Raw genomic sequence first — 22,421 nt, forward strand, 5'->3', positions numbered from 1 at the left:
CAAATTTAGCAACATGATATTTGGTAGGCATGTCTATCATGAGGAGAACCACAAAAAAGTCTCACGAACCAAAGCCAAGAAAGACACGAGTGCTGCTATTTTCGGCTCATTTGCGTCCAAGAGATTTTTTTTGTTTGCTACAAAAATTGAACCATGCCTACAAGAAAGGTGCACCACAAAAAAAAAAACAGCAAAGAATTGTTCATTCTCGACTATCTACAAAAATATATATTCACAAAGAGGTGTGAGGCCACTTTACATTTTTTTTTTTCTGACAGACACTGACATACAAATCCGCAATTTTCCATGACGCAGCACTACAGCACCGGGGCATTTAATTCCCGATCCTGCTCATAAATCACACGGCTGCGCACAATGCTAAGTAACGCGGCGCTGTTAGAGCCACGCAGGTGTGGTCGACGTCTGTCGAGAGTTAGTCGTCGGTAGTCAGACTTGGAGCTTTGCCAAGACATGTTAAACTGCAGCCCATTTCGCAGGCCTAAATTATATGGCCAGCGTGGAAAAATACGGGTGAGACATGGAGTAAACGTGGAGAGGAGAGGAACTGAGAATTGTCTTGAGACATAAGAAATTAGATGTATGGACAAACAGCTGAAAAAGATAGACTGTTAAACAAATGAAACACGAAAAAGTCAATTGGTTTAGCAAATGACAGCTTGTGTGGATTAGATTTCAGGAATTGGGAACATCCCGGGGAGTTTCTTTAATTTGAAATCCGCCTGATCTTCCTTCCTGTCAGTGGACCCAAAGCCAATTTAAAGTCAGTCGGCATCTACGACACCTTTGTCGTGCGCTCCAGTGTACGGGGGTTCTTGGTCGTGACTTCTTTCAATTCCAGCGATACAAAAAGCTTGCATTTGCTATGAAATTTCAGTATGCTTTTTTTTTTTTTGACACTTTCTATAAAGTTATGTTTTGAATTAACTTCCCGTTGTGTGGAAGTACCACGATATTTCAAGCATTGCTATCAATTTACTCAATGAACCTATCAAGGATTGTGGCAGTTGCAGCATTTTAATGTTCATGGGATTATTAAAGCGTCTCTGGCATTTTTGTGCGCATGTAGATCTTGAGTCGCACTGAAGCTGAGACAATTATTTATATTTTTATGATACATTAAATACAAACACATTAAATGGCCAAAGCTTATGGATCATGTAGTCTTCTGTCGCTAAGTAATGGAAACAAAACATCAGGGATGATTCAGTGCTGTAACAACATCCTAATGGTAAACTGAAAATTAAATTATCGCCAACTGGACTGTTTACCCGAAACTGAGCCTTATTAGTTTTGTAAAGGCTATTTTGACGATCATTCTCAATGGTAGAAACGGCATTGTGAACGCTAAATTATGACTTGTGAATTCTACTCAGGGATTGTTTTCCAAAATATGCCACCTGGACATCAACCAATAGCAAGGATATTTTTTTTAGCCACACATGCTAACAATTTACTTTAAAAGCTTCAGATAGAAGACACTGACTGAATGGACATTTTTTTTCACTCCCACTTCATTATATATTCATGGACCCGAGTTCAAGCGTAAATCCGGCCCTTCTTCCTCATTGCTCCACTTTACTTTCAACCCAAATCCAAAATGGTAGTTTGGATGAGAAATTAAGATTAAGCAACACTACCGTGGTGAGGAGTGAGAGTAAATGGCCACAAAGTGGAACCAGAGTCCCCACGTGACGGTGGACCATCTGGTGGGGTGTCAAGTTGCTTTTGTTAGGTTAACCTCGTCTTCCAATGGCTTTCTGCTGCCTTCGGGGTGTCTGATGATGTACGAATGGACTCAGAGTCGAGAATAGAGTTTCAACTATTGCAATTTCCATCATTTCTATCGCCTTTGGCCAGTGAATTATTCGGACTTGACTCAGTTCACTGCTAACAATCATTACAAGTTGGAAGCAGTGTGGTGTGAAGGCCATCTTGGAATCTTTGTTTATTATGATCTTTTGGGGGCTCTCAATTGGCTCCAAAAGGCACCAGTTTTGCGAGTATACCCGTGAAAATGTAGGAATTTCCAGAGTCACACCTCTGGGAGACTGAGCCCCAGGCACAAGTTTCACCGAGGGACCCGAAATTGGACGGACATGTCAATCATGACAGGATATATGAAAATGTTTTAAGAACTCTATGAATCTGTGAATTTGTACGAATGAGCACTAAACAGAAGCAGGAATCCTAAACAAATGAAAAGCCAATTTTGTTGACGACGCCATTGAATGTTATTGGAGCTTGGCGTCCATTTGATGATCTTTCACGGATGAAAAAATTAGATCAACTATGCTTTCCTGTCAAGAACAGATTCTACACTTGACAACCGTCTCTATCACTACACTGCCGGTGACTCCACCCAATGAATCGTGTTCGGTAATATCGTTGACCTCGCAGTAATTTAGCTTGGGTGGCTCAGAGACACATTGTCAGAATGTCAAGCTGTTTTTTGTGCATTTTGCATCCAACCCTGCTCTGTTGATACTTTGTATTTTGGCGTATACCGAATTTTTAACTTGCCACATTTGTGTCTTGTCTGCATCTGGGTCCAAATTTCGCTCCTCACATGATAGTTAGAACAGATGTGATCTGAATCGGATAGAAACCCAAACGTTTCTCGCGCAAGACACAAATCAGAAATGCGGATCCTGCCCGGCACTTAAACTTTACAATTTATGAGCCCAACTAGACATCAATCAATAGAAAATGATTTTAACTATGACTACAGGTGACCCAACAACAACAGGAACATTCGCGACACAGGTTAAGGAAAATTTCATCTATGGAAAAAAATGTAAACAGAACCCCCACACGGTCATCCTAATGGCCTCACGTCATCTGACTTAAATGAGACAGACGATATGGTTTTAAGTCTTGGAGCAGAGATTTCTTCTCCTTCGTGGCAGTTTTCACATCCACGTTGATTAAAAATTGCCTTCCCATGGAAAAACCTGCCCATCTGTCTTCCAGGTATTTGTTATAACCTACACTGAGCAGACATTATAGAGCATAAATCACATTCAATGTCTAAAAACAACATCAAAGTATCAGTCAGCTCAACCAACTTGCAGATAAGGGCTCATTGAAAGCATACGCTTCACTATATCATGTTTTCTGTCTGAATTGTCTACACCCAACATTCATTCAAGTTAGAGTTGTCACATTAAGAGCGTGATTTCCTTTGACATCCACATTTTATTTGGCTTAAGAGCCGTTCGGTAGACGACCGGACCCAGGGAGACGGATGCTTTATTGGGAGACAGCTCAGAAATCACCGCAGCCTTTACACTCATATCGCACCGTGTTGGCTCCTTTGAAATAAGTGGACCATATGAGCATATTTTTGATGACAGATGGGCCCCCAGAAATATGTGTTTAGACTGCAATGAAATGCTACTGTCCCTTGGATTTTCTTTAAAGCAATAAGAGCAGCAAGCTCAAGCAGGAGGACGGGGTGAAGTTTATCCCTCACTGCCTTCCAAAAACGGCTCCCCTGGGAGTCAATCTGTCCGTGTTTTGACCCAAACTATTGGTCAAGTTTACTCCTGGTGACTTCCTAGTACACTTCTGGGTACCATTTGGTTGTTTACTCCGTCTTGCCTTTTTGCCTCTCTGTTAAAGCTGCTTCTCTGCACTCAGCTATGTGGCCAAACTGCCAGTACGTAGCCTTTTTTTGATTCGAGCGCAGTACATGTGGTTGAAATCTGAGCCGGGCGGCTGCGCTGCCAAACCACAGGCCTCGTAATGGAGAACTGGCGCAGGAGAATAAGCCATTGTTCTTGACGCGAGTCGCTGGATGGAGTTGGGAAGGATGGAGGGAGGGGAGTCCATTTTGGAAGTTGACTCTTGCCTAACGCAGAGCCCGGGGTCAAAGGAGAGCCCCGTAATCTTGTTGTAAATCCAGCGACAGGAGGAAAATGCTGCCTGGAAATCATTTGTGGGGACAGGATGCAAAGATGTTAGTGAGGCAATTGCAAGGGGGTTGATATCCTGCTGTCAGACAGACTTCAGGCTGAAATAACTGGAACCTGAACCATTCTGCTTCATGATAGAGTGATACCTCGTTTATTGCGGGAAATGCACTAGATTCCAGATGTGCAAATTTATGATTATAAAAGAGACCATATCATTTTTTTTTTCAGTTTTTTGTTTTGTTTTCTGCCTCCCACACACAAGACGCACAACCAGTGTTCCCCGGCTATATCGAGTTTTCATCGTAGATTTTGAAGCAGCCGTTCTCGTTAAAAAATGTTTTCACAGTGCTCTGGAACGTGCGATTTTAGAGATGTGCACCTTCATCAAAGTACCAAGTTGTGTCGCATAATGCAGAGCAGAAGGAGGTCTACTGTAAAATTGGAATTAACAGCAAGAAGAAGCGACCGTGAAGGTCCCTAACTATTTATACTCTTTTAATCGTCATTCCCACAGAGCAGACAGAGTGTACAAGTATGCCTGTGAGTATTGTTGCATGATGAGTTGGAACGTGTTACTGCTCCATGTCAGGATTAAATCCCGGAAATCGTTTAGGGTGGTTAATGGAGACCAGAACCCCCCCGTGAAAGCAGAAAAAAAGGTGACGTAAAGGTTGACTTTTTAAAAAAAAAAAAATGAATATTTTTTATTTGGGGGGCATTTAAAGCTGTACTACGTCGTTGCGACCCCCTGGGCATGCTTCCCAACCGTCTAGATTCTCGTTACGCAACAAATTAAACTTTAAAAATGAAAAATGAAAAAGAAACACCAAGCTGCAGCTGTGAGAGGAACGTGATCTACAAGCGCGGCAACAGGCGATTACGACGGAACGTTGGCTAATGACTACGTTAAAGTTTTCAATTTTGGCCCAAATTTGGCTTACCTTGACTAAAACGCTGCGGTGCATTTTAGCCAAAGGTACAATCCTGGTGGATTAATGCAATTTTAAACCTACAAAGAAGAAGAACTAACCCGGAAGTTTCACTTTGCACCATAACATCAACAAGGATGTTTGGATAAAATAAAACGCAGGGTTCTAGTTCAGAAGCAATTTTAAGACAAACTTCAACAAACACTAAGGTTTTATTTGCAAGGCCTGCTTGTCGTGTGGCTGAGCAGGCCCCGCTCACAGCTTCTGAACACAGCTGTTTACTATCCGCTTAAACGGCTCGACTGACTAACTGAACGACACATTTGAATAAACTTTTGAGTTTCTGAACAGAACATTGTTCAAAAGTGCCATTCGTATATTAACGTGGACGAGACTGGCCAGATTGAACACGGGAATATGCTGGGCCATCGCAGCCAATCGGCTCACGGGAAAAATCCACCCGTGCTCTTGTTGGTCAGTCACACGCCTTGAGTGCTCATGGGTATGTACAAAGCCTCAGAGGTAACAAATCTCTTTGAAACAACGCGTGAAGTGTGCGTGGGGGTGTGTGTGTGTGTGTGTGAGAGAGAGAGAGAGCGATAGAGAGAGAGAGCAATAGAGAGAGAGAGAGAGCAATAGAGAGAGAGAGCGAGAGTGAGTGAGTGAGTGAGAGAGAGAGAGAGAGCGAGCGAGTGAGCGAGAGAGAGAGAGAGAGAGCGAGTGAGTGAGCGAGAGAGAGAGAGAGAGAGAGAGAGAGAGAGAGCGAGAGCGAGAGAGAGAGAGAGAGTACATCTTGCAAGTCTCACTTTTACAGTAAAGCTGAACTGGGAGTGATACACAGCTTCTCATTTGGACAACTTTGGAAGCAAGAGAGTGAGAGAATACTTGAAAACATGTGTGTTAATAAGTTTAAATGTGTTTCCAATGTTAAAATTTGAACACACAAAATATGAAATCTGTATTAGATGTGATGTCTGTGTGTTCGCTAAGTGCCTCGAATAGGCCTGGCGGGGTGTGACGTATGCGTGTATGTGCGCGGGCATAGCTGTGGTTGACAGCAGCTCACGCAATAAGTGTGCTCAGTGTTTGTGCCTTATTGAGCTCCAGCCATGGAATCAATTTCTGAAAATTGTATCGGTGACTGCGGATCTCCTTTTCGACTTGCAAGGGCATTACAGGAGGAATAAACGACTACTGTCCCAGTCCCCAGTATGGATTATTTTATGGCTATCAACCCTACCATGATCCAACCCACATGTTTTGCCTGAATCCACCAACACTTAAAAAAAAAAAAAAAAAAAAAAAAAAAAAACACCCTCAAATTGCCTTTTTTTATGCGAGACACTCGTCATGCTGTGTTTTAGTGCTTCAGTGCTTCATTGTTTGGATTCCTTCCACTAACTATCGTCACGACTATTGTCCTGCACATCAGACAGCTGTTTTCAGTTCTTCCAAAGACCAACTGTGAACTCTCTGCCAGTAACACACATTTGGTCACGAGCGGGCGAAGACAGTGAAGACGTTTCTCGGAAGTCCAGGCGGACCAAAACGAAAAGAAATTAGCGGATGGACAGCTGTTCTTGGGTACTGATGGAACGCCAACGTCTGCATAAGCAACTGCTGCGTAATTGAAGCCACATGGCGAGCATGTTTGCTTGTTGCGGAATGAACAGGAACGGTAGATTCCTGATGGTCATGATCTGTCGTGCGATTGCTTTATAGACTGAGTGATAAAAGGAGAAACGATTGAGTCTGGATGGGCAACCATATGAGTGATTATAAATACATCTGCTTCTGATTGACCTTGCTTTACTGTAAAAACCTCAATCCATTTTCAAGTTAATGACATAGTCTGACGGGTGCAAATTCTTGTTGTTAAGTCACTCCAGAAGCAATTAAACACGGTCACCAGTTAATTACGTCTCGGCCACGCCTAAAGATTGCGCCAATTATAACGTTTCAATTTCGGTCAGAAAATTACAATCACGACAATACCTTGTAAAACGTTATTGCAGGCAAGGATGGAGACACTGGCAGCCGGCTGAGAGTCTTGCTTAACTTCATGTCCAGATGGATGTTCTTTTCCCATCATTTTACAACAGAGCCATCACACAGACAAACACCAGCGCGTAACAAGAAGACGGCCATAAAAAGTGTGTGATATGGGGGCATGACAACAGTAGACGTGATGGTGAGCGCTCACCTCCATTTATTTTTCTAAAAAAAATTTTAAGCCTTGTAAAAATGCCACGCAATTTCTCATAATGTTGATGCGGAGACACTCAGTCTAACATTTTTTTTTTTTTGTTAGTCTGATGCCTCCACCACAGCACATTCGAGATGTAACGCAACGCTTTGGCGTCTGTTATAGAGAACGCACAAAATTGGATCAATAAGAGTTTTCAGCGACTAGCAAACGGCAATAAGGCAGTGGATCACTTGTGTTAAAAGTCAATGTCAAGGGGAAATATTGACTTCTAATTTCTAATTCTCAGTCCAAATAACCAGGGAAAATAGTATAATATTCATTGTATAAAAGGTAAGGCTGTGTGAGCAATTTATGAGCACATGATGGATCTTCACTTAGCAACATGAATCAGTTAGCATGCTAACTGTGTACTGTTCATGTTTTTAAAATGTGTTCAACTTGTTAATTTTATATAAATATTGAATATTTGTCTATGATAGAAGAATTGTTAATCTTGACAGCATCCAACGAGATAAAAAAAAAAAACTAAACAAGGGTGTTATTATTCACTCTGTAACAAGACACTGTTTCAGGCGCCATTTAAAAAATGCTAGTCGTAATGTGACGTAACGCATCAGAGGGGCAAATGCAAAATGTTCAGTAAGATTAAGAAAATAGAATATACATCAAAATTTCATTTTTCATCAAATAACTTGTAGAAAATAAAAACAAAAATAACCATATACATCCAATGGAGCAAACGTTTAAAAGGAGAAGGAAGGAAACACTTTGGAAGAGATTTGGCCACTTATAATATGTCCTCAGAGTTTCATTTCTCTTCTTAATTGACTCACTGGTTCTAATGCGGGCGCCAAAGTTTTGGGCTTGAGGTGGTCTACAAAGATGAACAATTTAGAGCAGATCCTAACTAAAATTGTTGAACCTTGGAGGAGACTGCGGTTCAACACTTCCCAATACGGGAATGCCATTGCTACAAATTCACATATATTTGCGCGGGACTTCTGATTTGTTGATTCTTCCAATGGGCACCTTTGCTCAAGGCTAGAGTAACACCCGGAGAGAGAGAGAGAGAGAACGAGAGGAAAACAATCTCCATGTTGTCATAGCTGACGGTGGATAAACGAGCTGTTCTAACATCACAGGAGAAAGCAGCCACTGTCCGATAGGCCAGCTGTTTCCTACCTCTCTTCATATCCTCGGAAGGTGACGCTTGAAGAAGACCTGGAGCAGCGTCGTCCGACTCAACGAGCGTAAAGAGCCAGAAAACATTGGCACAGCACACAGAAGATCCTCGTTTCGCTCTGCAAAAACACAAGTAGTCATCTTTATAATTTTCTTCTTTGTTCCATAACTTCCTTGTTTTGATTCCAGTATCAACCAGAAAGATGATTGGTCAGCATCCCGCCACCACTAACCATAACACACCATACCCATTATTGTTTTTGAAGAGACATGAAACCATTCAAATGAGGCATCTACAGTTTCTTGGACAGGCGGCCATTAGACCAATCAGGCGGTGGATGTCAATTTGTTAGTTGTGTTGCATTTATAGTTTTCAGATTATAAACCCCCGCTTTTCTTTATAGTTTGCCTGGTTATGCAACTTTACTCAGTTGTGACTTGTATGAATTAGAATTAGAGGTTGCTTGGACTGCCACCCAAAATTGCTGTGTTGATTTTCTTTTGGTGGTTGGCCAATATTTTTGATGCATCACCGCTGTTGACCTGAAGGTGGCAGTAATGCACCAAAACTACCCGCCAAACACCAAAACGACAACTTTTATGAATAAGGTTGGAGGGTCGAGGCCGGAACGGTAACAAGATTGCAGCCGGAGGGTGGGGGACTGATCGGCGAAAAAAGGGTCAAGTGCCCAGCTCTCCTAGCATGCAGAGGTAGCAATAATGCACCAAAAGCAAACACCAAACGCTAAAGGAAAGTAGAATAAGAAATGGAGGAAGACGAAGAGGAAGAGCAAGAAGCAGTAGAAGTAGTGCCACCCTCATTTTGCTCCCGTTCAGAATGACTCCCTCTCCCGTGCATCAAGTGGGATTCCCCCCAACATGAACCCCTTTGCTCTGAATAACCGAACAACACATTTTTCCAAAGTTTCCGGACGGTCGGTGTGAAACAGTGTTCGCTCGGAGCATATTTCCAAATGTTTTTCTTATTCATGATGCATTTTTTTGACTGAGGCAACTTATACTCCGGTGCGACAGATAGTCCGAAATATCCGATTATACAGGAATGCCTTAAAGTACTTGTAATACTCAAACTGTTGGAATCAAGACGAAAAGAAGTCCACCTCGTGCTTTATTTTTATATTTAAATTAGTTGTGTTACGAATATTTTTTGGTGTTCAGTCTTAGTTTCAGGTTGCAAATGAGAGCGATCTGTTTGTAGGAGTGACTCTCAAAATGTTTCTACTGCCACCTGTTGGCTTATTTTTGAAAGGGCACACGCTACAGCTGATGGATGAAGCCACTCTCATACTCGAGTTTTGGCCACCTCTGACATGTAGTGTATCTACAAAAACCTGAGAAAATGTCCCCCAAGAGTCTTGAAATGTGCTTGGTCACAGTAGCCGCCGTTGCCGCCGCCGCCGCCGCTATGGTTGGCTGGCCCCCTGTCTATACCGCAAGCACCACATGTGCACACAATTAAGGCGGCGTGGCAGATAATCCATAAAGTTCAGAAAACATTTGATGTGATGGATGCCGCCGCGCTGCCCTCTGCGCTCACATCATCATTAGTAGTCGCGCTAGTGTGGGTCATCCATCCCCATTGCAAGTGGAGGTGTCAGCCGGTAGAAGGCCACTTCACACCGTTTGCCTTCTCGCTGAACCACAGAGGTGGGAAGTAAGGAGGTACAAATACTTTTTGTTGTTGTACTTAAGTGGACTTGTTAGGTGTTTACGTGACTACCGTGGTGCTGTTTTATTTTTACAAGGGTAATTTGGTGTTTTTAACATGTGAACAAAGACGATGCTGACAGTTTCTTACTAAAATGCCATAAGACTCATTTTTTCACAGACAATTAAGGTCATTATATTGTCGGTCTACGTGTGTTGCTGCACCATTTGTGTTTGAATAAGCTTGGCTTAACATCGCAATGTTGATGCTCTTCTTTAGCATGTGTTAGCATTAGGTTAGCAAAGTTTTCGGAGGTAAAATGATGTGGACTGGTTAGATACGCAATGAGTAGCGCTTTTTCTTTTATGTTTAGTTGGACAGTAAACTTGAACCTGGAGTGGCAATAAACAGCTTGAATCCTCTTTTTTGGAAAACGTGTTCATTATCTGCCAAACTGTTGCTGCAACTGATCTGGTGAAGCAAGATCGTCTACATTCATTCATGCCGGATTGAAGTTTCAATGTTGCCTAAAAGAATAATACTGGACAACAGTAAATTGAAATCAGAGATGGCTTTATTTGTATCGAGGCATATTTTTTACACTAATTTAAAAAACATCTTTCTTTTTTGGCATATTTTCATTTTAATTACCGAAAAAAGCTTACGTAATATGGATTTTACGACGTTGCAATCTATAGCTATGACATTTCAGGGAAAAAAATGCACCTCTTGCTGAACTTCAACCTTAATTGATAACTATTATTCAATATGTTACTATATTACATATAGTTATTTAATTCTCATTAGTAAGTAGTAGTACATAAACCACGTGCGCGAGAAAAAAAGGAGGGCAGATTCGGAATTATAAAAAACAAATCTAGAAAACTTTAATTGCATCTCTGATTAAAATAAATAAATACATAAATACATAATTTAATAAATAAAATAAAAATAAATAAAATATTTTAATATTTTTGACCAGTGTAATTTGTGGCAAATGAAATAAAAATTTTAAAAAAACACCAGTTGCTGGCCAAAATCATACTGTTTAATTTGAACAAATCACATCAACGTCAGGTGTCTTTTTTTCAGTTATCATTCACTTATTTAGCATTTTGTGTTACTGTACTCAGTTCTGAGACCACAATTTCAGAATAGTCAAACAAACCAAGTTCCATTGCAGTATGTCAAATGATTTTTCTAAATCAGAATAAGCTAATGAATTATTTCTTGAAGAATTTTCTGTACCCAGTTTGCTTTTAGCACCTATGCCGAAGCGCGGCTTTTGCACGTCGCGGCAAAAAGTATAGCATGTCTGGGTCACAACGAGACACTTGACTGATGAGGCCGAGAGGAATGGTTTCAGTTTACCGCAGCGCCGGAAGGAATCCCATGCGATTGAAAAAGAACACCACATGGGCCCGGTTGGATGCTAAGTGTCTGCTTTGGATATTCGTGACTGGCACGGTGGTAGCTTAACGAACACCAGGGCAGTTACACGGTGCTGGTAAGCGTCCTTTGGAGCGGGCATTGAGAGTGATATGTGCAATTATTTTTACATAGCCTCCCACGCTTGGACAGTTGTGATTAGCAGGGCTTTGTTGTCTTCCCCACATAGCATGCAAATTGTGGTATGATTTTGGGGAGAAAAACATTTTTTTTTTGTTATTAACAACCCCTTCCGATCAAGACTTTTCATCAAACGCCGGCTCAAACCAAACCAGATTCGTATTTGTTTTCAATCGATTTTCTGTTGCTTTCATGTAACAATGCGGCTATGTTTTGACATAATATATTTAGAGCAAACCCACACATTCCGCGGTCGATCCCGACGAGAGAGCTGGTTTGATTATGGGAAGATTATTCATCCTCTTTGGCCTGGCACAGTTTGTCAAAGAAAAGACCCCCCACCCACCACCACACGTTTGCTCAACTCATTCATCAAGTGCTCGATTGGCTTGGTCGGGTCAGCATATTCCAGCATTTCCATCAGCGTCGGCGGAACCACCACCAACCGGATTATTAACGACAATTACGGATTTCCTTAAAAAGCTGCTGAGACGTTTAAAAGCACCTTGTAAACTTCCCACTGGCACCTTCTACGATCCAACTCCATTCACCTCATTGCAAGTACAAATATTATCAATTGGCCTATTGAAGGGCGTTATAAAACGCATATCCTGTAGGTATGTTATGTTCCCATAATGTCGGTTTCAATTTGGTAGAGCTGTTTTAACCTTGTAAGAATTGCGTCTTTATGTGAGAAGAAAATACAGCGCTTTTATTAATTGCCGTTTTTGGCATTCAGTCGTCTACTCAGAACCTGACCTAGCCAGGGTTAGAATAGTTTGGGTATTTTCATTGTAGTTAGTTTTTATTTCTTTTTTTTTTTTATTTCAGTTAGTTTTAATTCATTTGCAGGGAGGGTTTGCTAGTTATTCTTCTTTTTTTTTTTTTTTTTTTTTAAATATTGATTTTTGTTTTGTTTCCATTAGGTTTAGTTTTACTTATTTTCCGGAATTTCTTGGATTAAAAAAAAATAAATAAATCATGCTTAGCATTAAGTAGTAAAAACACAACAAAATATTTTATGAATAATTTATAAGTTTGGGAATTTTCACTATAGTTGTAGTCGTAGTAGTCAAGTTTTTTTTTCAAATTTAGTTTGTTTAATTAATTTTCAGAGAGCGTTTAGTTAGTTTTCAATTAGTTTTTTTAAATATTGGTTTTAGTTTAGTTTCTAATATGATTTAGTAGTTAGTGTGAATTTCTTGGATTAAAAATAAAATCACGGAAAGCAGTGAGTTGTAAAAACAACAAAATATTTTAAAAACGGTTATCAGCATTTACATTTATTTATTTCATTAGCAAAAATGTTAAAATTTTAGTTTTAGCAGTTCATTAGATTTTATCAACGATAATAACCTTGATTAGAATTAGTTTCAAAGAAATTAGCTGCCACCTTGATACGTTCGATATTGTAATAGATAATGGAAAACAACAACTCTCTTGTCAGTGGCTTTCGCACTATTACCTCCCCTAAAAAATAAAAAATAAAAAATTCACTGGCATCACACCGAGCAGCCGTCGCCCAACACTCCGTTGGATCAGTTTACAGGAAAACCGCCGATTCTTCACAATAATCCAAAACTGACATCTGATGGCAAACGGAGACGTTGGCTCGCAAGTTGACCCGATGAAGACGCACCCACGGGGACGAGCTACCTCATGACTGGAAAAACAACTATTAAAGAAATAATTGGACATAATCCATTTGTTATTTTCAATGCATTTTCATTGGAAGTGACATCTTAGCAGTGTTATTCAAATTAATTACTGACGCATAACGACACGCGGTTTAAACTTTGTCAGCTCAGAGTCAAGCATTCGAGGTTACATGAGGGAGTCTCGAGTTCATTGTGGGAAAGAACACGTTTGGACGCAAACTACAACCTGTTACGACTGATATGACGTGAGGACTGATTGATGTTCTTGTTTTTTGAGAAAATAGAAAGACCTTCACATCGGTGAGAATTGTGGGGGCAGGTAGACCCCTGAACACAAAAAAAAAAAGCAGCCTTAAGTGAACTTCAGAAGTTTCCGGAGACAAAAAAAAACTAAAAACCTCCAGAGACTGAAGTGAACCAAGAAAGTGAATGAGAAGCTTTTTCAGACACAGAAGCCACAAATTTGCTGAATCACAGCCACGAAAAGAGTAATCGCCAGCGTGCTATTCACAAACACATCGATCCATATTTTTTGTGTATTTCTGAAATGCTCTAGGATGCCATCAAAGATAGAAAAATGCTGTCAACAAAGTATGTTCACGTGATGCATCTCAATTTAGACACGAGCTCTGCATTTTGGGAGGGGCTAAATTTTGCCTGGATCAATACTGGTGAATGTTTGGTGAATTAACTTGTCTGTAAAAAAATGTGAGGGTAATGTTATAAGGTGCGTTTTGAGATCATAGTTTGGGATATTTTAACTGTATAAATATTAAAATATAATATTTTAATATGGGAAATTATACCCATTATTAGGCCAGTCAACATAATTTTTTGCTATTGTCCTAGATGGTTGCGGGGATGACTGTACTGTTTTTTAATCATTAAATCAGTTCCTCTTTACATTAAAAAAAATCAAATTAAATTAAAAAAAATGCATTTTGGTAACACGCTATCCTACTAAGGGATACAGAACTTAAATTATTATTATTTATTATTAATTATTATTATTATTAGTAGTAGTAGTAGTAGTATTATTTTCAAGGATAATGTTGTTGATAAATATTTCTGATATATTTCCAGTGAAACTATTAATATAGACAATAACAAACATTTGTATTGTAACATTTGCGCTTGGGATTATTGAACAGCATCACAATTTCGCGAGAGAGCACTCCGCTCTGCAAAGCAAGTCAGCATCTGGTGTGACGTCTTAAAAACAATGACCACTGCTTTGAACCAAAGACGGTGGGAAAAGTGAGTGTATGGTGTTTAAATTCGCACCAGCTCTGTTACAGCTCGGATTCTTCCTAGACTAGCGACTGGGGAACAGCTCAACATTTCCAGACTTGAACAGGCTGTGTTAAAGTGGCTACTGCAAATTTGTGCTGAGGTTATCTTCACTGCAGCCTCTACAAATATTAGTCATCTATCTATGCTAATAAATAATATATTCACTCTGAGTAATTACATTTGTGAGTAAATTGAGATGCGTTCAACATTTAACCACAAATACTTTGTTTTATGGCGTTCTGTGACATTTTAGCTACTAATGAAAAATATGTGCCTTGGCTCAACTAAGTTTGGGGAATACTGCACGAGTCCTTTCTATTTCAACTGTGCTTTTACTTTTTACTAGTTTACAATTATTAGCTGTAACATGAAACCAGATTCAGCAAAAAAAGTGATGCCGCCGATTCCTTCAACGATTGTCTCAGCTAGTCCCGAATTAATCTGGTTCCAGAGACATGTTAATCCAAATAATGTGGGCCGGATTCCAAAAAACGAAATAAATCAGAGGCTCCGGATTACTGTAGTGCGAGCGGAGCCACTGTAAAAACAGAGGGGCACCGCAACTCAGCACATCATTTATACAAATGTGTCAGCAGCAGGAAATACCCTCTCACTAAAAAAAAAATAAGAATTCTTAAATTAATCACTTTCACAGCTCCAAAGGAATGTTGCACTTATTAGAGTACATGGGAAGACATATAGAACATGTCATGGAATTTAACTTTGAATTCATTTCATTCAATTCCTTATCAGGACTTACTGAGCTACTAGTGAGGAAAATAGAGTCCACATGCATTCTAACGATGACAGTCAGTTTTCTCTTGATATGCCTTTAAACGCGTTTCTGTGGTTGTCTGATGAGGACAGTCATTTTTCTTTTCATATCCATTTAAAAGTGTTTGTGGTTGTCTGAGCTTTTGAGCTTTTTTTTTTTTGACAGGAGACGTTTGCGGCAAACCGTTTTTAATGAATATTAAGTCCTGTTATGCCCAACATTCATAAACTAAATTAAAGACACCCCCCACTCACATTTATTGACATATATATATCTATATATATATATATATATATATATATATATATATATAGTGAAAGCTGGAATATCAAACATTCTGTTGAGGAATCATTGATGTATTGAAAAGAAAACATTTCCACTGGAATTAATGAATCCTATGTGAATGCCCATTTGATATAATGGATTGTGACGCAAGTGTAAAAAGAAGTTAAAAATGGTAAAATGGAAACCAAACTAAAGTTGGCATGAGGATCGGAAACATTGTAACATTTACAATTGTTTAATCAGCATAATCTTTTTGAGAAATCTGACCATTGAGCCACTAATAACTAATGAGAACAAATCATTTGTAACACTCATATATCAAGGGTGGGCAAACTTTTTGATTGGCGGGCCACCATGGGTTCTAAAATTGGACAGAAGGGCTGGAGCAGATGGATGGAGTGTTTTGGTAACCTCACCTCATCGGAGAAAAAAAAACATTTAATTTGAAATGAAAGTGAACAAAAGTATTACAACAATATGTTTTTTTGAAAAAGCACAGTATTTAGAAAATAAAACATTAAAAAGGATTCATTTAATTTTTCTCAAGTTCGGCGGGCCGGATTAAAACGTTTAACGGGCCGCATGTGGCCCCCGGGCCGTAGTTTGCCTAGCATGCTCTATATCAAAGGCTAATCACTCAGGATATGTTTTAGAGGCATCCAATAATCAGACCTTCACTGAATTTTATCAGAAAACTCCCTCTTAACATGTCCACAACACAGGGAAAAGCCTCAGGATAATTTTCCATAATAGCCGAAAATTGGTCCTTTGCTGTCTTGGATCGCAAAATTCCCTCTAAGCACAATTAACACATCCAAATAATCTCTCAGGAAAATTTTACGTTCTGCATTATAATCTCTGTGCATAAATTTAAGACACACAACACAAGGTCTAACATTGTCCATATTGTCGGTATGAATGTATGCCGTTTCAGAACACTTCAAGGCATATTTGCATCATGACAAAATGCTCTTCCGTCGTTCTTCTAAACGCGCGTCTTCATGTGGACGACACTGTCACGCGACCGCTATTGTTTTCCCAACCACTTGTCGTCTTTGAAGGCTCATTAATTCTGGTCACGCACGCCGTTACTTCGTAATTCAAGCAAGACGCGTCCCATCCGACCTCCTTTCTCTGTTTGACATTTGGAATGTGTTGACAAGACATAGTCGTACCAACTCGGATCACAATGTGTGGTGGCATGCCAGAAAGATGGGTCGTCTTCAAATCTTTTGCTTGTGTGGAGTAAACAAACACCAGTGCTTAATGAGCGATAATGAAAGGATCATTGCCTTTGATGTGTTTTGGTTCAAGTTTCAGCATTTGTTGGATTTAGGCACAAGACGTTAGGAGGTGAAATTCCATGGTGAAGCTAAAAAGCACTCTCACCTTTACATGTGAATATAAATTGTGTACACTTTCGAATGAAAAAGTCAAAATTGAGGCACAAGTTGCTGTTCTCTAACAAGAACAAGCAAATGTCCACATCTATGCCTCTCTGTGACTCTTCCAGTCTCTCTTTTTGTATCTGCGCTCAGCCGCCGATGACATTTTGTGACACTCGAAGCTTCCTTCTAAGAACATCCAGTTTGTGGCCTCGAAAAATAACGAGGTACTGTTGATCATCTGTTTAGTGACGTCGTAGTTTTAATGATGTCTAGATGTGAACGACAAGATGGCGACGACTGAAATTAATTCTAATTGAAAGAGGATGTGGGGATGTTATGACTTTTGCTATTCAGCTTCTTGTTACAGAACTGAAAGTTGTGCAAAAAGTACTGAAGCGTCGGAGATTTGGACATTTTCAAGCCGCTTGAGGATTGACTGTCCTGTTGGAAAGGAAGACGGGATTTAGAAACCCAAATCACGACTAACATGGCTAAGCGATATGACATTTTTTTTTTTTGCTTTTATTTTATGCTACAAAAACTTTAGAATGATAGAATTGCGCCTTCTGTGTTCATGTGACGTTCCATTTGAATTATGTATACCATTCCAAAAAACAAGTATGAATCTGGGGATTTTCAATATCACCGGAAATTTCAATGTGTAACAAAATCGACGCTGCAGTAAATTGCTCCCTATGGCGACATATCATAAATAATCTCAGCAAGTTCTTTCAGATCTCTGGAAATAGCTTGGAAAGAGAAAAGTTGTGTTTCTCTTCATAAGTTAAATATATGATGTTGACTTGACGATACGTGAGGTCCAATCTATAATGATATGTCAGTCCGGCGCTAAGTGACGACGATACTCAACAGCGAAGTTATGAGATTTTTTTTTTTGTCAATGGAAGAGATGGAACGAGTCACGTATGGTGGTCTCATAAATGTTCTGGGCGGATATTTTATGGACCCACCAGGAAGGCGGCTGATCAATCCCAAATTTCTTTGCGATCCAAAGCATACAAGTGGCTGCCACAAGGCTCTGTTTCCGTCCAAAGGAATAACAACTAGTCATGGAACACGTGCTTTGAACCCTGACCAGACCGGATCTCAAAATGATGGAGGCCACAGAGAGACGACCGCATTAGGGATGGTTGGAACGTCTTCAAGGTTTGGAACAATTGCACCAAGGTAAATTGGTGCTGAGCAGATCCCTTTTACGCCCAGTATATTATTATTCTTATTATTAGATTCCATCGGGATGTATTGGATTTATAGGTATTCATCCGGCGTATCTGCTGGCGTAGAGATTTTTGGGTGTCGCAGTTTTAATATGGAACATGTTAACATGGTGTGCCTTCAAAACATCCATTCATTTTATAGACTGCTTGTCGTCATTTGGGTCACGAGGTCGCTGGATGTCAGAAGACTGAGAAGGGGTACACCCTGGAAAGGTTGCCGGCCATTTGCAGTTCTTCATAATAGTACATTTGGTTATTATCTGCCTAGATTCTCGGTCATTCAGGTCATGGGAATTTGCAAACTGCCACTCGTCTCATGCATGTTCACCATGTTTGTTTGCGAGAGGGAGAGACGACTCTTCACCGATAAAAGGAGGAGCACTCATCCTTTGTGAAAAAAACATTTAGACATGGCCAGTCCGTGTGGTGACCGTTGGTGGTTGTGTTGGCAGCTAAATGCTGTGTTGGTTGACACAAACAGTTGGAAACAATGCAGGCAACTCAAAAGATACTCCCAGCCGGTTAAGAAAGCTGGTAGTGTTGCACTGGAAATGCAAGCAGGAATTAGGAAACCTCGGCCGTTTGCTGCTCTCCCATGACGCCTTTTTTTTTTGAATTGGTGAAAAGTATGAACAAAAACGCTTTAATAGAACAAGGACAGACAGGGACAGTGGATGATTATTTCTATGAATAAGGTCGGAAGGGTGCCCGAGTCGTGGATGGAAGATGGAGGACGGACCGGCAAAATAGGTTCAAGTGCTCATCTCTGCTCATTTTAGCCTGGGTTGGTAGACTCTCCACCACATGCTCAAAAAGAAGCAAGTTTGAATAACAATGTGTTTTGAAATCAGACTTGGAGTCAATTTGTAGTTTAAATGATTAATATTACAATAAAACTACTGTATCTACTCAATGTTGAGGTGTAAATCTAGACTTCAATGCGTGACCATCCCACTTGGAGACCCCTCGATGGAAAACACAAACCAGATCAAGCCTCACCGTTCTAAATTGAACCTTGGCAAACAGAACTGAACAGCACCGCTTGGTGGAAACATGGCTACGCTCTCTTATAACAAGCTTTCTCTCCCTAAAGTATATTTCAGATTACTAAATGGGCAATGAAGGTTTTATTGTGCGCATTAGGCCGTGCTGTTGCTGAGCCAACTAACCCGTTAAAAGTGTCTCCTCCATCATCACACGAAGACGACATCCAAAAAAGCTTTGAAAAACACGCGAGCGACAGCGGAGACAGACACGTCTCAGTGACTCGGACTGACAACTTGTGGTCTTATCTGAGCTGAAATGAAACACATGTACATTCTTTCAGCGCCGCCAGAGCAAACAGATTTAAGGCCTCTCACTATTGGCAAGCCATAAAGAAATTGCAGAAACGGCAAAGGAGTTTGAAGGGGGAGCCAAAACACTCACAGAGCGTTCTGCCTTGTGTCGAGCCCGAGGAATTTGAACCTCGTAGGTATGCCTCATGGTGGCCTGAGAGTGGTTTCGCTCGACGAGGGATTAAGGGATTCATATGGATCTTATCGTGTTTTAGTGGGTCCTTTAAGACGGTCACGCAACTCGCGCAGATGACCACTTCCTCTGAAAGTGTCCTGACACTCCCACCGCCGAACTAAGTGCGAGGTGGTCTTCCATTTCACTTACGAGCACAGACGACAGACCTGCTTTGCTATACCTGTAAAGTTTATCGCAGTTTCCCGACATTTATTCAGCCATGGTACATATTTTATGTTAGAATAAAAACTCACGTTACACCAACTCACAAAAATGTCACAAAAGGTACAGCATGTGACAAATTCGCAAGCAAATTCTCATCAGGAACTCAACTCAAATTCATTTCTCTGCTCACCGGACATAACACCACCAAAGTCCGCATGACTTTTGGATGATCATTTCAATTTTCTGTTCCAAACACGCACAAATAAAAGAACTCACCTCATTCATTCCAAACTCAAATGATCTATTTTCTCTCTATGATATAAAGTTTGTGAGGGACACGCTACATGCCTGCTGCAGCTGTTTTGAGCTTGTTATGAAAAAAGTTAGTTTAATATGTATCGATATCGCATCGTACACTTTGTTGCGTTCGGCATTGCAACGCAAATGAATCATTTCGCAGTTGCCTTACGTGGACAAATTAAAGTTCATCAAAATAAAAACTAAATCTGATCATTTCTCAATTGGAGAACAATTTACTTATCGAAATATTGGGAAAAAAAAATATGTTCTTATGTTTCAAGGAAAAACTGGAAATAAAGCATCACAATCCAATTCTTTCAGCTCAACCGTCAATGTAATTTGTTAAAATGTTTTATTTGAGATTAATTTTGCTGTGTTTGGTGCAAACCTGTTACAGATCAGCGATTCATAGGAAAAAAAAAAAAAAGAAAAAAAACACAAATTCATGTATTTTGTGCTCGCACCACCGAAGCAATTATCGCATGTAAATTCTTTTTTACAGGTTGGAATAATACACACCTTCATACTTGGAATTTTTATGCATTTTTTCCAAATCAAAACGATCTGGAAGCCATTTGTTTATAAGGCAAATGCAAAATATATAATATAAAATGAGTGAATATAATGATTTATTTAGTGGGTAAATAATTAATTTAGGATTGATAACACAACCCTGTGAATAGGGAGATTGAGAGTAGTTCTAAAATGAGGTTGCCGTTAACTCATTTTGAACTAAAAATACTCATTTATGCTTTTGTCTCCTGACATCTTGATAATTGATGAAAACTTCCTGAGACCATCACTAATTCCCATTGGCTCAACCACATCACTTCCATTCAGTCATTTTGCACCAGCTCCCAGTTAAATTCAGGACTCGGTGCAGAGTCGCAGTGGAAGACTGGTAAGCATGATGGCCTCACAGTACAGAGGTGCAGGGTTCAATGCCGACTCCGGCCTTCCTGTGTGAAGTTTTCACATTCTCCCCTTGCCTGCGTGGGTTTTCTTTCAAGAATTTACAATTTACATATGCAATGACAGAGTGCAATCACAAAGTCAAGACAACAGATTTTCATTCCTTTTCAGGACACAAAATGATGGTCCTCAACTCAAATTTTTGCTGCTGAATTTCCATTCTATAAATAAAATGTATTTACTGACCTGATTGTTATGGACACATGAGAGTCTTCTCTTTTTAGGATGCTCATCCTAAAAGCTGAATATCCTTAACTTTTTGGGACTTTGACTCAGCTTCACGTTGCCATCTCACCCTATGATTGACTGGAAAGCAGTCCAGGGTGTGGACCACCTGCCGTGACCGTGAACACCATAAACCGCACTTGAAAATCATCAGTGCAAATGCAGCCGTTTGAAAGTTTGGCCAATTTTACTGTACATTCTTTGGCTTGGAACAAGACTCGTGCAATAAATTGACACTTTTGGCGCTGGTGTCAGCTCATTCTTCAACATGTCAACCTTGCCTAAAAGTGTTAAGTTGGATTCTTTTGATGGAGGCTGACAGCGTAACAGGAACCGTTTTATCATTTTCCACCAACAAGGCCGAGACCAATTTAAAAACAATTTTACGACATGAAATCCAATAGGGGCTTGTGATGCTGACGTGTGATTATGAAATGTGGACGGTTGAGCCGCAGGTGTTGGTTCGGCAGCACGTGCAAAAAAAAAAAAAAACTTGCAGGAGCTTGATGTTTTCAGAAGGTTCAAATGATCGCTGTGGTTCTCTTCAGGGGATGCTGACAGGCAGAAAAGCCAAATGTTTTCAATTTGAATTGACTACTTTTTGTCTTCTATTATTACAACTTTAATTTCCTGTTTTTTTCCCAATTGTAATTCTAGATTCCACGTAAAAATATGACATTATGAATAGTCCTCATCAGTTAAAATTAGGACTGTTTTCATAAAATTATAACTATTGTCATAATATTTCAGCTATCCTCTAAAAATCAGGACTGTTCTTGTACATATTTTCTTGTCACATTTTTTGATGACTGCATTTTATAAATGACTTTTTTTCATCTCCCAAGATAATTACTGTATTTTTGTAAAACTTCTTGTACAATAATGACTATTTGTAAATGTTTAAAAATCTAAAATGTTCTCTTCAATTGCAGCTTTAGTCTCAGAAAAGAAGAATTATTTTCATTAGATTTCAAATATTCTTGTAACATTCTAAAATGTTACACATACAATTCTGAATTCATTCTATTGGAACTTTATTTTTGCCCAAAAAAATTTCTTGTAAATCAATAAAGGAATGTTTTTATTTTTTTTATAACTTTATTGCATTTTACTAAAT

At 39.7% G+C, this 22,421-nt stretch overlaps 1 protein-coding gene across 1 annotated transcript in view; it reads right to left on the reverse strand.

Moving 5' to 3' along the window:
• Positions 1–22,421, reverse strand: part of LOC148338541 (uncharacterized) — a 90,793-nt gene that overhangs the window by 49,536 nt on the left and 18,836 nt on the right. The window contains exon 3 of the mRNA XM_088293843.1: positions 8,256–8,374. Within this exon, the coding sequence (XP_088149969.1) occupies positions 8,256–8,374 (119 nt within the window). The remainder of the gene's footprint in view (positions 1–8,255; positions 8,375–22,421) is intronic.

Source organism: Idiotropiscis lumnitzeri, chromosome 4 (genome assembly GCF_059441095.1).
Source record: "Idiotropiscis lumnitzeri isolate Australia: NSW breed Sydney's pygmy pipehorse chromosome 4, RoL_Ilum_1.0, whole genome shotgun sequence".
NCBI lineage: Eukaryota > Metazoa > Chordata > Actinopteri > Syngnathiformes > Syngnathidae > Idiotropiscis > Idiotropiscis lumnitzeri.